The 14,412-nt window shown below is 39.4% G+C and overlaps 1 protein-coding gene across 10 annotated transcripts in view; it reads left to right on the top strand.

The window, feature by feature from the left end:
- Window positions 1-14,412, top strand: part of LOC126356053 (protein pellino-like) — a 237,675-nt gene that overhangs the window by 162,091 nt on the left and 61,172 nt on the right. For 5 of the 10 annotated variants that reach the window (XM_050006778.1, XM_050006783.1, XM_050006801.1 and 2 more), the window contains 2 exons: window positions 10,569-10,757; window positions 10,835-10,933. In XM_050006778.1, the coding sequence (XP_049862735.1) occupies window positions 10,569-10,757; window positions 10,835-10,933 (288 nt within the window). Of the gene's footprint in view, window positions 1-10,508; window positions 10,758-10,834; window positions 10,934-14,412 lie in introns of all 10 variants that reach the window. The other 5 variants (XM_050006749.1, XM_050006791.1, XM_050006772.1 and 2 more) reach the window with 1 other exon arrangement.

The raw sequence follows: 14,412 nt of genomic DNA, 5'->3' as shown, positions 1-14,412 counted from the left end.
TGTTCTAAATTTGTACCCTTTGTACAGGATATAAGAACTACCCTTCTTTATGCTAAAGTTGTAAGTGTCCAAGTCTTAACGTGCGTGAAGTCAGTTACATAACCAACAATTGAGGATTTACAGGTCAAAAGGAACTTAAAACTCTGTTGCTCCTTACCTGATACTAATGTCCCTGTGCTTTATGTAGACAGCTTCGCACATGTAAACATATCCTTGTTCATCCATTTGACCAAACAAGTAACTTCAAGGAGCTGCACTACCCAGGTAAATCCTTCTGTCTTACTATCTTGGAGCAATATTATCATCATCCTACCTTTGTGAGACTATTGAATGCACCGCTTAACGAGAAAAGTACATTCAGCACAATCCTATATTGTTAACAGCAGTATTGTACCACTGTCTCGTTTTACTCCCATTGTGGTATAGGTCCTCCCAATGGGTTCACCTAACTAGATTGTTTCCTCAGGGGGCTCACCGCTCTTCGATGTTTTCTTCCTTGGCTACCGTGGTGCCCCATTTTTTTGCAGCATCTTTTCCTTTCCATGCTGCATGCCTATCATCTTACTGTTCTTTCTCCCCTCCCTTGGGAAACATGTCTGGGCTGTTTTTGAAAATGTATTCTGCATTTTTAGATAGTATAAGAATACTCTCCACTGTTTGTCTTTCCATTTTTCTTTCTTCGTTCACCTTCTCCTATCATTCCTGTGCTTCGGTATGTGAGGTTCCTCAGTTTCTTCTTCATTCCTGTGTGCTCCTGAAGGTTGGCCCACACATTTGATGTGGAACATGTGACTGAGTAATGCATAATTCTCAGCCCTGGGTTGACAGGTAGGGTTCACACGTACCCTCTGGTACAGGTCAGACCCAGAGAGGTGTTGATCGTCTGAGCTACTATCTTCACAAATTGCTTATTGGTCCCTCTGTCAGGTGTTAGGGAGATGTGACCTGAGGTGTGAACAATCACCAAAGGCGGGTGCACATCCTTGTGAAGATGGTCCCCAGTTGGAAGGAGCGCACAGTCAGAGAAGCTGGCAATCGTGGGAGATTTTCTCACAGTGAGCTAATCATCTTCAAAGTCAATGGCTACGAAACGTAAACAGAATAAGGCTAACGATTCGAAGACCCTCCCATGTACTGAAATGGGAGGTCAGTCCTTTGCTACGGTGTATATGTTTATTATTCAGAAAGGTGTTGATGGAATTGCTGGCCTTGCAAAATCCTGCTCTTGTTTACGCAGTGGCACTTCACTTTTGGAGACTACTTCAGATTCTCAAGCACAATAACTGCTTGCAGCATCGCCCCTCCATGGCTATGCTGTTAGTGTCGAGACCCATAGAATGCTGAATCTTTTCGGTAGTGTTGTTTATACTGCGCTGCTTGATTGTCTGACTGAGGCAGAAATCCAAATGTACCTCTCTGATCAGGGTGGTGTAGCAGTCCAGTGGGTGATGAAAAAAAGTAGATGCATACTTTCTCACGTCTAATAGAATGGTTCTTCTGTCAAAGGTCAAAGCAGGCTATGATGTTATCGCAGTTAGACCATTTATTCCGAACCCGATGCCCTGCCACCAGTGTTGTCATTACAGCCAAACTCAGTCCTGTTGACACCCAGCCAAATGTGTAACATGTGGTAGGGATGCTCACACAGACAGTTGTTTGTGTCCTTCTCCCTACTGTATCAACTGCAATGGAAATGATGCCGACCCCTCCTGAATTGTCCCATGTATGTCAATGACTGGTCTGTCCAGGAGATCTGGGTGAAGAGAAAAGTGCCTTGCCCTGTACTCGCAAGTTGTTGGCTAATTGGAAACCCTGCATTCTACCATCTGGCACCTACAGTATTTCTATTGCTACATCTCACTCTACAACATGCAACCTCAAATTCAGCTCCGTATTTGTGAAATTGCCCAGCTTCATGGTAGTGTCCCTGTCTCCTCGTCCAGTTATGCAACATGCCACCAAGCTTTTGCCACGCGGGGCAGTAACCGGTTACACAATCGAAGGGCCAGAGGAATACTTCCATGAAGACTTCCTAAGTCCCTCCAACCAACCAACATCTGAGTCTTCCTCTGCCAACTGGAAAGGTTTCAAAAAGTCAAACAAAAGCAAATTGTCTTCTCCTTTGCTGACTCGGAGATCCTCTTTGACAGTGTTGCCACATGATATTCTCACCCAGATGACCTCCGCGTTGCCGCTGTGCACCACCAACCATTTTTCTGCCCTGGACGCTGTAGGGCAACAAAAGGAAAATGCCAATGCTTCTGTAGACCTCGTGGAGCATGATCCTCTTGTCTCTGTGCCCTTTAGCAGCGAGTCTTCGAAGGCTGGTGCTCGGCAACTGCCAAAGTGACACCTCTTCACTTTTTCCTCATCATGGCTGTCCTCAAATGGCACATTTGCGATCTTCAATCCAACAAAGAGTATTTACGGGCTGCTCTTAGAATCGTAGTGCCCACTTTTTCTGCCTTCAGGAAACAAAATTGCATCCTCATGTTCGCTTGGAGCTCTCTCATTTCTTCCCGGACCGTTTTGACCTTCTTGCTGAGAACTGCATTCCTTCTCGTGTTGGATGGTGTTCATAGTCAACCCATCTCCCTGACTACCTGCTTTCAAGATGTTGCAGTTCGCCATTTCCTTCATCACGTGACCTTTTCCCTTTGTACCGTTTACATCCCTCCATCACACGGTATCGCCAGGGCAGACTTCGTCCAGCTTATTGGGCGGCTATCTCACCCCTTTCTGCTGCTCGGTGATTTTAATGCGGACCGTCCCCTTTGGTGTTCTCCAGAACTTGCCCGAGAGGTGCCCTCTTGGTTGACCATCTCAATCAATGTAACCTCTTCTGCTTTAACACAGGAGCACTCACGTTCCTTTCAGACCGCATGCACACCTATTCCCATTTGGACCTACCCTTCTGCACTGTCCAGCTTGCCCATCGTCTCGTTGTCGCTCACGTCTAACACATACTCTAGTAATCATTTCCCGTGTACTATCAGTTTGTTGACTCCTATGCCACCTATGTGCACACCCAAATGGCAGCATACAAAGACTGAATGGATGCCTTACTCCTCCCTGGCAACCTTTGATGAACATAATTTCCCCAACTGTGATGACCAGGTAGAATTTCTTACAAATGTAATCCTTACTGTTGCAGAATGTTCCATTCCTCACATTTCCTCTGTACCACACTGTGTCCCAGTTGGTGGACTGAGGCATGCCGTGATGCAATTAGCAAGCTCCAATATGTTCTCCGCATTTGTAAATGTTATCCTATGATGGAAAACTGTATTCATTATAAACGTTTGCATGCACAATATCATCACATTCTTTGTAATGGCAAAAAAGCTAGCTGGATATCATTAAATACAGATAAGTTCTGTATACACATCTTATTTCTAGCTGTCTGTTCATCAAGGATACTGTCATAGTGAATAAATCAATTTCGTGTAGGATGTTCAAAATTATCTACCTTTCTCCATCCAGTGAAGAATGATCATTTTTAGTGTTGTCATTAACAGTGCTCTTATATGAACACTAAATGCTAAGAGATTGCTTTCACTGGCATTAGAAAGTACACACACCAAACTGTGTACTGCGAGGCACGACAGATTATTTCCATAAATGCAAAACTTCGACACTACAATACTGTCATTAAACCAGAATCCCTTCATGCATCAGAATGCCTTTCATTAAATACAGGCAAACAATCAGGTGAAATAGAAAAGAATGAAAGGAAAACGATCAGGAAAATCTTGGGATCAAACTATCAGAATCAGAAATGAAAACTAATAAGTAATAGAGAAGTTTGTGAAAAATAGAGCAAATATCAGACAAGATGAGGAAAAGAAGAGTTGCATTCTATGGAAATTTAAGAAGGCTAGATAACAACAGGATAATAAAAAGAATTTTTAACTTCTTTGACAGAACCTGCAAAAGATCGATGATGTAGATTAAAAAAGTTAAAACCCATCTGAAGGAAATGGAAATAATGGGGAAAGAAATAGAAGAAATGTTTCAAGGGCTTCCAGAAGAAAACAAAGAAAAAGACCGGTGCAATATAGACAGAAGAAAGAAGAGGAAAACATACAGAAAGAATGAAAAATTACTCAAAAGAAAGGAGAAAAGAAAGAATATGTAAGCCATTTCATGTGTTCCTTAATAGGCCAAACCAATTTTTAAAAAATAAGTGAGCTAGTCTAGCACTGGTACGTAATTATATCTACACTGATTAATACCTTACTTTAACTTCCTTGGACTACCTTAGCACAACTGCTTTAAAATGATGTACACCACAAGAACATAATTCATTCTGTCTTCTTTATATGCTGACAAGAGGATAGCAGGCTACAACCTTGTCTCTCTGTCTCTTTATCGCAAGTAAATTTGAATGACAATATGTATAAATGGAGGATATCAAATAATATCTATTCAGATAGAGCAGCACAAACCGATCACTGTGCAACCAAGACATCACCTTTCACAACTTCACCAAGGAGAATTTTTAGGATAGAAAACTAGCGAGTATTAACAATCACTTAAACATACAATTAACAATTTAAAATGCGACCAACCAGTAAAACCAAATGTGAGGAAAATTAAAAGACCTACAGTATTGTTGCCAACACCGCTATGTAACTGCCAACCGACTTTATAAAATAAAATACATAGTCTATTAAAATGTCTATTCAGTCACTGTTACAGGTGATAGACGTTAGCATCGTCACATTCCCCAGAAGAGACAGAGGGTAAATATGGGAATTAAGTGATGAATTAACATCAATAGTCGATTAGAATTACTTTGTGGTTGAAACTCTAGGCACTGTAGCTGGTTTCCCACAATCACAGTGCTCAATGTCACACCAAAACCCAATTAATCGTTGTGAATGGCTCACCGGAGTCATAAATGAAACCATCTTAAGCAGTGTAAGAGGGTAGTGCAACAGTTAGCATATAAACCTGACTTGTAGAATGTCATAGGTTTGAATCTCATGAAATGTAGGAAATTTTCTTTTTCTAAATCTTATCAAAAGACTTACTCTGAATATTATTTTCTGTCGACTAATTGGTTTAAACATAATTTTTTATTACTAATATTTTTCTATATCATTTTTATTATTGTACTGACTTTTTTTATTTGCTCTTATTTTCCTTCTTGTTATTCTTTATTCTCTTGGAACCTGCTAGTGTTACTACAACATGCAAAAACAGGACTGCTCATCAGTTGGTAATGCAGCAGGTCGTGTAGCTAGTGCAAGTAGAGTTGCAGGTAACTAATGGGAACCAGAAATTACAGTTTGCTTGTAGAGGTGAACTAAGTGATTCCAAGTTTAGTTTTGCTGCAGACTGTTGATTGCTGTTTTCTCGGATACATTGCATATCACAACATTGCGGTTGGTTAATTTGAATTGAGGGCTACAAATTGCGTCAGTGGCAACAGTTCAATTATTGGAGACTTAAAATCACCTGTCGACACAGCACCTCCCATTTCTCTGTCATACCTCTGCATTACATATTAACGTCTATCATTAACTGACTGGCCATATTTATGTGTCACCTAGAACCTCTTTTAACAGTACCACTCCCTCTTCCGGTCTTACTTCATTCCACTGCTTTGGCCCAAGGGCGGACGATGTTCACATGAAGATGTTGCAGGGCCTTTCTCTTGCGACGAGGAAGCACTTTCTGCTCCATATGTACAACGACATCTGGGCAGAGGGCATGTTTCAGACACGCTAGTGTGAAGCACTGTAATATTTACACCTAAGCCTGGTAAGGATAAAACACCTTCCTTCTAGCTACCACCCCATTTCTCTCACCAGTTGTGTTTGTGAGGTGATGGAGCATATGATTCATGCCCGGCTGGTATGGTAGCTCGAACCTCGCAATTTACTAACCACTGCACAGTGTGGATGAGCGCCGTTCTGGAGTTAACCATCTCTTCTGTTTTTCCACCCATGTCATGAATGCCTTTCAGCAGAAATCCCAGACTGGCCGTGTGTTTCAGTTTGGAGAAAGGTAGGTCTGATATCCTCTGTACTCTATAGACTTGGGGCTTTCATGGCTGCTTGCCCTGTTTCCTTCAGGAATTTTTAAGAGACCAAGTTTTCGAGGTATGTATGGGTTCTGCCTTATGGGATAAACCTGGGAACGGGTGTGCCTCAGGGTTCCGTCCAGAGCATTGTCCTCTTGGCTGTTACCATTAATCCTGTAATGGCCTGTCTCCAGCTGGGCATCTCCAGCTCCCTTTTTGTTCATGATTTTGCCATTTATTGCAGTTCTCCATGGATCTGTTTCATTGAGTGGCGTCTTCGACAATGGCTTTCGTTTTTCCACTGACAAAACTGTTTACATGAATTTCTGGTAGTATAGTTGATTTCTTCCACTGTCTTTACATCCTGGATCTATTGCTCTTGTGTTCGTTGAAACTATAAAATTCCTGGGGCTCATACTCTATAGGAAATGAAGGTAGAATGAATTATGTTCTTGTGGTGTACATCATTTTAAAGCAGTTGTGCTAAGGTAGTCCAAGGAAGTTAAAGTAAAATTACGTGAGATAGTTTCTCATCGGAAAGTAATCTAGTTGCATTGTGTAGCATTTTGATCAAGTATAGCTAATATAAATATCAAGCACACTAAGTATCAGCAGAGATAGTAAACACTTAGGCACACACTACTTTTTATTTTGCCCATCAAATGTTTTAGGTGACTTTCATTCTTTCTCTGATCCCTCTGTACTTCTTACCTCATCAGCTATTAATCAGTGTAGATATAATTACGTACCAGTGCTAGACTAGCTCACTTATTTTTTAAAAATTGGTTTGGCCTATTAAGGAACACATGAAATGGCTTACATATTCTTTCTTTTCTCCTTTCTTTTGAGTAATTTTTCATTCTTTCTGTACGTTTTCCTCTTCTTTCTTCTGTCTATATTGCACCGGTCTTTTTCTTTGTTTTCTTCTGGAAGCCCTTGAAACATTTCTTCTATTTCTTTCCCCATTATTTCCATTTCCTTCAGATGGGTTTTAACTTTTTTAATCCATATCGTCGATCTTTTGCAGGTTCTGTCAAAGAAGTTAAAAATTCTTTTTATTATCCTGTTGTTATCTAGCCTTCTTAAATTTCCATAGAATGCAACTCTTCTTTTCCTCATCTTGTCTGATATTTGCTCTATTTTTCACAAACTTCTCTATTACTTATTAGTTTTCATTTCTGATTCTGATAGTTTGATCCCAAGATTTTCCTGATCGTTTTCCTTTCATTCTTTTCTATTTCACCTGATTGTTTGCCTGTATTTAATGAAAGGCATTCTGATGCATGAAGGGATTCTGGTTTAATGACAGTATTGTAGTGCCGAAGTTTTGCATTTATGGAAATATTTTTTTAAATACAGGTGTTTAGTTAATTGAAAAGCCTTTATGTTAGTTGAAAAGCTACCTCCATTCTCATTGTTCTTACTAAGTTTGCTTTTTTGTCTGAAGCATTTGGTTGTATTATTTCATGTAGATATTTAACTTTTTCAGTGTCTTTTATTTTATCTTAATCAATTTCCATGTATTTCAGTGCCTCCTTCACATCTATCATGTATGCAGTTTTTTCAATGACGTGTGTAAGCCTGCTTTTGAAGCTCTCTTATATGAGATTAATCTGCGTTTTTCATCTACCACAGATTCAGCAAAGATGGCAAGATCTGCAAAAACCAGACAATCCAAACTGATTATACCCTTTTCTTCCTATTGTGATACTTCTAACTTCTTCTTCTTCTTCTTCTTCTTCTTCTTTTCTCCATTCCCTGAGTATCTTTTCTAGAACACCATTGAACACCTGTGGAGACAATCCATCTGCCTGTCTTTTGCCAGTTTTGACCTCTTTTATAAAGTCTTCTGGTTTCAACTAACAATTTAATTTTGTGTTTTGTATTTGTTAGTTGTCATTCATGATTGCCATTGATTTTTTGTCAGCTCTTGAATAATATTTTGTTGTTGGTGGTGGAGGATATAGTAGTAATAAGGTAAAGAAACTACTTACTGCTTCAGTGTACTTAATTCTTATTTGTAGTAACATTGATTGGTATTTAATCATTCACTCATGTTTTATTCTTGTGTAGTATTCTTTAAAGTATGTTGTGTAGCAACATGTACATCATACTGAAGCGGGATGTCTGTTAAGAACGCACACGTCTCAACAATGGTTTCATTCAAGCTAATTGATTCTTTATTTACTCCTAAAATGTACAGTACATCTGATTGTTCAGTTAGCAATATTAGAGAAGAAAAGTTGCTACTCACCATGTAGCGGAGATGCTTTGTCACGATAGGGACAACAAATTATTGTTACATCCCTTATTGGATTTTCCATTGATTACTGTTCATTTATTGAGACCTGCTTGTGTATGAAGCATTCACCTGCAATTTAACATATAATTGCCCTCTGTTCACAAGAACTGCCATATGCTGCAATGCTGTATTGGAATGTGATTATGAAATTGCCATTCCTTGCTGGTGAATAGGTGCATCGTGCATCACATCTGTGGCAGTGCACGGGTATGACAACTACTCTCCACCACAGCCTTGCATATTTTGCTGCTACAATCACAACCACATCATAAACTATTTAACTGTTAAACATAGGAAACACTCATTAGTAGTGACATAAGCTGTAACCAACAAAAATTGCTTTCACTACCGCATGAACTAGGCTGGTAAGAGATCTTTGCGATGAAATGATTAATCAAGAAATAACAAAAATCTGGCTGCAAATAGACAAGGTTGTGTCATCAAACTGCAAAGGAAATTATTCCCTTAATTATGTTCTGACTTCTGACTACTCAAGAGTTGACATCTGCCAAGTAATGCTCAATAAATTACTTTTTGTCTTAAATATTACCTTTTGTCTTAAATATTATTACATATTTAACCTGCTTTTCAACTAAAATGTAATAGTCATTTGCCAAGTAAAAGTAGACATTGCCATGATTCCAGCAAGGTACAAGGCATTGATATTTATGTGACGTAAACAGAGAAAGAGACCCAAGTCAGATCAGTCATTATGAAATGGATTATAGACACTCTTCCTCTAACAGTCTGTCTTAGATATTTGTATCTAGTGAAATGCCATTCAACGTATTTCTTAAAACTCTTCTGCACATACTGTTGTTATACTTGGGATCGAGAAATTGGTATGTTTATCTGATTAATTGGATGAAAAAAGCTGTCTACCAATGATTGACTTCACAGCAATATCTTCAACTCCTGGAGTTTCCATGGACCACAGAAAATCTCCTGGTGGGATGACAGTGACAGGGAGTAAGCACCAAGTGTCTTCAACACATTGAAATATTGTTGTCTGCTGCCATGTTTTGTAGATAAACTGTGTTCACCTCAGCACATAGTACACACCCAAAGAATACCAAAAATCTTGTCCACAGAAAGTGGGTTGCAAATGTGACCTATCTAACAAGAAAACTTCTTTTAAAAATTGCAGACATAATTTGTCAGATCGAAGGATGAAGGTATAGCACACAGCTTTAACCAAAAAGAGAAAGCTCTGTGACACTGAACAAGAGACCTGTAATGTAGACCCTTTGGCCTATCCACCTGCTCCATGTTTACATTCTGTCACAGTAGGGTCCAGTAACAAGAAAATGTCTCCACTTGGCTCTTTGTTTCTTAAATTAACATCCGTTTTGACATCATAGGAAATTTATAGTTCATGTGCAATATAGAGGTACATAATATGTAAGTTAAGTTACATTTCTACTGTTATCTATGGAAAAGTTGTTATGCTCTAGCTGTCAATATGCACATTTTCGTATGTTTGTCCTTTGTATTAGATGCCACTAACAAAGTGCTAGATGCCCAAATACCAGACTGGCAGTTAAATATTTTACATGTAGCTCATTGTGTTACCAAGATGTCTTTTAAAAACACCTATTATTTATTATGTAATCAAATCTCATCTGTGTGTCATACCATTTGTCGAAAAATTTGTTTCAATATCTTAAACTGTACAAAAGATATGAAGGGTGTTGCGACTTATTGTTTACATTGTGCAAGGATGTTATCAAGTGTAGCAGAAGATTGAGTATATGATTGGGTACTGTTGAAAACCTAGGCACAATGTCAGATTTCCCTCAAAATACAAATCGCTACTTGCTGTGGCTACAGGCAGGTGCTTGCTTTGTGGGACACACAATATGCAGTATTTGTAGTGTGTGTTTCAAACCTATCGTTTGGAGGCTGCAGAGGCGGGCTGGGTTCTATCTGCCTGGGCCTTATTAAACCTCAGATGCTGAGATATAAAAGATATATGAAAGGAAAATAGATGCTATTGGAATGATAGAATTGCGACTCAAATAAAAAAATCTAAATAACAATGACAGTGTTAATAATGAACAGTGATACTAGATTTGTCACCAAACAACTTCATCATCACCTGAATGTTGTGTAGTGTAGTGTGAAGTTAAAATATGATTATTACAGTAGATTAAGCAGATCTGTTTCTCTTAACAGGCTATGTCTATTACATCAAACACTTTTTTCAAAAACAGAAAATTATTATTATACCTACAGGAGAAGGCTATAAAGTGGCATGAGGAGGAGTCTGTGGATGGTCTCACCACCAATGGAGTCCTATTAAACCATCCGCAAGGAGACTTCTGGGGAGGAGATGCAAAACCTGGTTGTTGGAGAGAAGTCTCGGTTAATGGGAAACTTTACACATTAAGACCAATCAGGGATTCAGACGTGAGAGGTGCTCCTGTAAGTTGTGTTACTTTTCTTCATGGGTATGTTATTTTTTATTATGTAGGTCTTGAAATATTGATGATTAATTTTAGGTTCAACATGAAACCAACTTACTCCAGGATGGGTCTCTTATTGACCTGTGTGGAGCGACTGTGATCTGGCGGTCAGCTGATGGCCTTAAGAAATCCATTGTAAGTAGAGATACTCAATGCAAGATTTTGATATATATGTAACCCTGTAACATATAACTACCCTGTTTTTCTTAATATATTTAATAAGAGGAAGGTATGATACAGGCACAGTTCATATACAGAATGGGAGAGAGAAAGTGGTGGGAAGTGAAGTGTATGGCATTCGTCAGAACTGGAATGTGAGGCCATAACTGACAAAAAATTAAGTAGCTAATTACTATTATTTGGAATGAACAGGGTGTGCATATGGATTGGAATTGTTCTGCTAAGCAACATTCTGTCAGACACCTTATCCTTATCAAACGGTCAAACCCCTTATCCTTATCAAACGGTCAAACCCCTCCCTCCCTCCCTCCCTCCCTCCCTCCCTCCCTCCCTCCCTCCCTCCCAAGAACAGTTCCCTTACATGTGATCGTGTGAATCATTGATATATTCGATGATACCATTAATCAGGTGTGTATTAGGGCAAGGATAGACTGTTTCAGATACATGTGATTATCTTATTAAGTATGTGACATTGCTATCACGAACATTACAATACTGCTCCAGAAAGTGGCGCGTTTGCTGTAAGTAGTTAGTACCTTCGTCATAAGGTTTCAGTATGACAGGAAAAATTGGAATTGACAAGAGACACGGTCTCCAACCTAATTCTGTGAGTGGATAGATGTCCATGAATAATTACTTAAGGATAAGTTAGTGACATGTTTGGTTTTAATATGGATTATGCGTCCTGCCCATTGCCTAACATTTCATCGGCGCATTGTCCTTTATCTACTAATTCCTCTCCTGCCTTTCATGTCCCCCCTCCATTATTGGCTGCAAGAATTGCTATTTTTCATTTCAGATTATATGTCCCAAATAATCAAACTTTTTTCTTAATTATATTGGATAAATCTTTGTCTTGGCAGGAATGCATTAGGAGTTTTTCATTTTTCATGCTCACTGACCATGGTATCTTTACTACTATGCGGTGTGTCTGTCTTGAAATCTTTTATTTTGTTGATGGTGTTTACTTTTAATGATCATCCATCAACACTTAAAAGGTGTGTTGACCAAATGTAACATTCAACAAACCTTAGTCCTAAGTCTAGGACAACACTTATGCAAATTTTAAGAATGCCTGTAGAGGAGGGCTTCACAGCAAACTTGTTCAGTGAGCAGATGGTGAGAACAAACAGACAAGGAGCAAGCACTGTACCTCTTGCATTGTCACGGGGAATAGGGTGAAGACTTCTTCAAACAAAGAACTGGATCTGCAGGGAAGTCCTGGAAAAATCTAGAATGGCTTTACATTACTGTCACACTGCAGATCAGTGGAATTAATATATTTTAGGACAAATAAATACATTTTCTCCATCTTTTTGTATGCTATGTGCTTGTGTTATCTACATGTTCATAGAATGCGAAATACTATGCAACAAAATCTATACAAAGATTATGCAAGCTGGTTCTGAATGTAGTCTCTCATGACCAGTGTGGGACACATGTAGTCATGTTTGATAAATGGCACCATGTGAAACTTCAGGTTGTAGTGTAGAGGCATATAATCAGCTGGACTATCCAAAATTACCTCGAGCAATTAAACAGAGAACCAACTCGTTGAGATAACATCTTGGACCTACTGATAACAAACAGACCCGAACTTTTCGACTCTGTAAGTGCACAACAGGGAATCAGTGATCATAAGGCCGTTGCAGCATCCCTGAATTTGGAAGTAAATAGGAATATAAAAAAAGGAGGAAGGTTTATCTGTTTAGCAAGAGTAATAGAAGGCAGCTTTCAGACTACCTAACAGATCAAAACGAAAATTTCTGTTTCAACACTGACAATGTTGAGTGTTTATGGAAAAAGTTCAAGGCAATCGTAAAATGCGTTTTAGACATATACGTGCCGAGTAAAACTGTGAGGGACGGGAAAAACCCACCGTGGTTCAACAACAAAGTTAGGAAACTAATGTGAAAGCAAAGAGAGCTTCACTGCAAGTTTAAACGTAGCCAAACCCCTCAGACAAACAGAAGCTAAACGATGTCAAAGGTAGCGTAAGGAGGGCTATGTGTGAAGCATTCAGTGAATTCAAAAGTAAAATTCTATGTACCGACTTGACAGAAAATCTTAGGAAGTTCTGGTCTTACGTTAAATCAGTAAGTGGCTCGAACAGCATATCTAGACACTCCACAATGATGATGGCACTGAAAAAGAGGATGACACACGTGAAGCTGAAATACAGAACACCTTTTTGCAAAGCTGTTTCACAGAGGAAGACCACACTGCAGTTCCTCCTCTAAATCCTGGCTGACATCGAAATAAGTGTCCAAGGAATAGAAAAGCAACTGGAATCACTCAACAGAGGAAAGTCCACTGGACCTGACGGGATACCAATTCGATTCTACACAGGGTACGTGAAAGAGCTTGCCCCCCCCTTCTAACAGCCATGTAGCGCAAGTCTCTAGAGGACCAGAAGGTTCCAAATGATTGGAAAAGAGCACAGGTAGTCCCAGTCTTCAAGAAGTGTCGTCGAGCAGAAGTGCAAAATTATAGACCTATATCTCTGACGTCTATCTGTTGTAGAATTTTAGAACATGTTTTTTGCTCGAGTATCATGTCGTTTTTGGAAACCCAGAATCTACTCTGTAGGAATCAACATGGATTCCAGAAACAGTGATTGTGTGAGACCAAACTCGCTCGTTTTGTTCATGAGACCCAGGCTCCCAGGTAGATGCTATTTTCCTTGACTTCTGGAAGGCGTTCGATACAGTTCCGCACTGTCGCCTGATAAACAAAGTAAGAGCCTACGCAATATCAGACCATCTGTATGGCTAGATTGAAGAGTTTTTAGCAAACAGAACACAGCTTGTTGTTCTCAATGGAGAGACGTCTACAGACGTTAAAGTAGCCTCTGGCGTGCCACAGGAGAGTGTTATGGGACCATTGCTTTTCACAATATATATAAATGACCTAGTAGATAGTGTCGGAAGTTCCATGTGGCTTTTCGCGGATGATGCTGTAGTATACAGAGAAGTTGCAGCATTAGAAAATTGCAGCGAAATGCAGGAAGATCTGCAGCGGATAGGCACTTGGTGCAGGGAGTGGCAACTGACCCTTAACATAGACAAATGTAATGTATTGTGAATACATAGAAAGAAGGATCCTTTATTGTATGGTCATATGATAGTGGAACAAACACTGGTAGCAGTTAACTTCTGTAAAATATCTGGGAGTATGCATACGGAACGATTTGAAGTGGAACGATCATATAAAATTAATTGTTGGTAAGGTGGGTACCAGTTTGAGATTCATTGGGAGAGTCCTTAGAAAATGTAGTCCATCAACAAAGGAGGTGGCTTACAAAACACTTGTTTGACCTATACTTGAGTATTGCTCATCAGTGTGGGATCCATACCAGGTCTTGTTGACGGAAGAGATAGAGAAGATCCAAAGAAGAGTGGCACGTTTTGTCACAGGGTTATTTGGTAAGCGTG

The sequence above is a fragment of the Schistocerca gregaria genome, chromosome 1, assembly GCF_023897955.1.
Source record: "Schistocerca gregaria isolate iqSchGreg1 chromosome 1, iqSchGreg1.2, whole genome shotgun sequence".
Taxonomy (NCBI): domain Eukaryota; kingdom Metazoa; phylum Arthropoda; class Insecta; order Orthoptera; family Acrididae; genus Schistocerca; species Schistocerca gregaria.
Note: the sequence above shows the minus strand (reverse complement) of the source record. Positions and strands in the feature narration are given on the sequence as shown.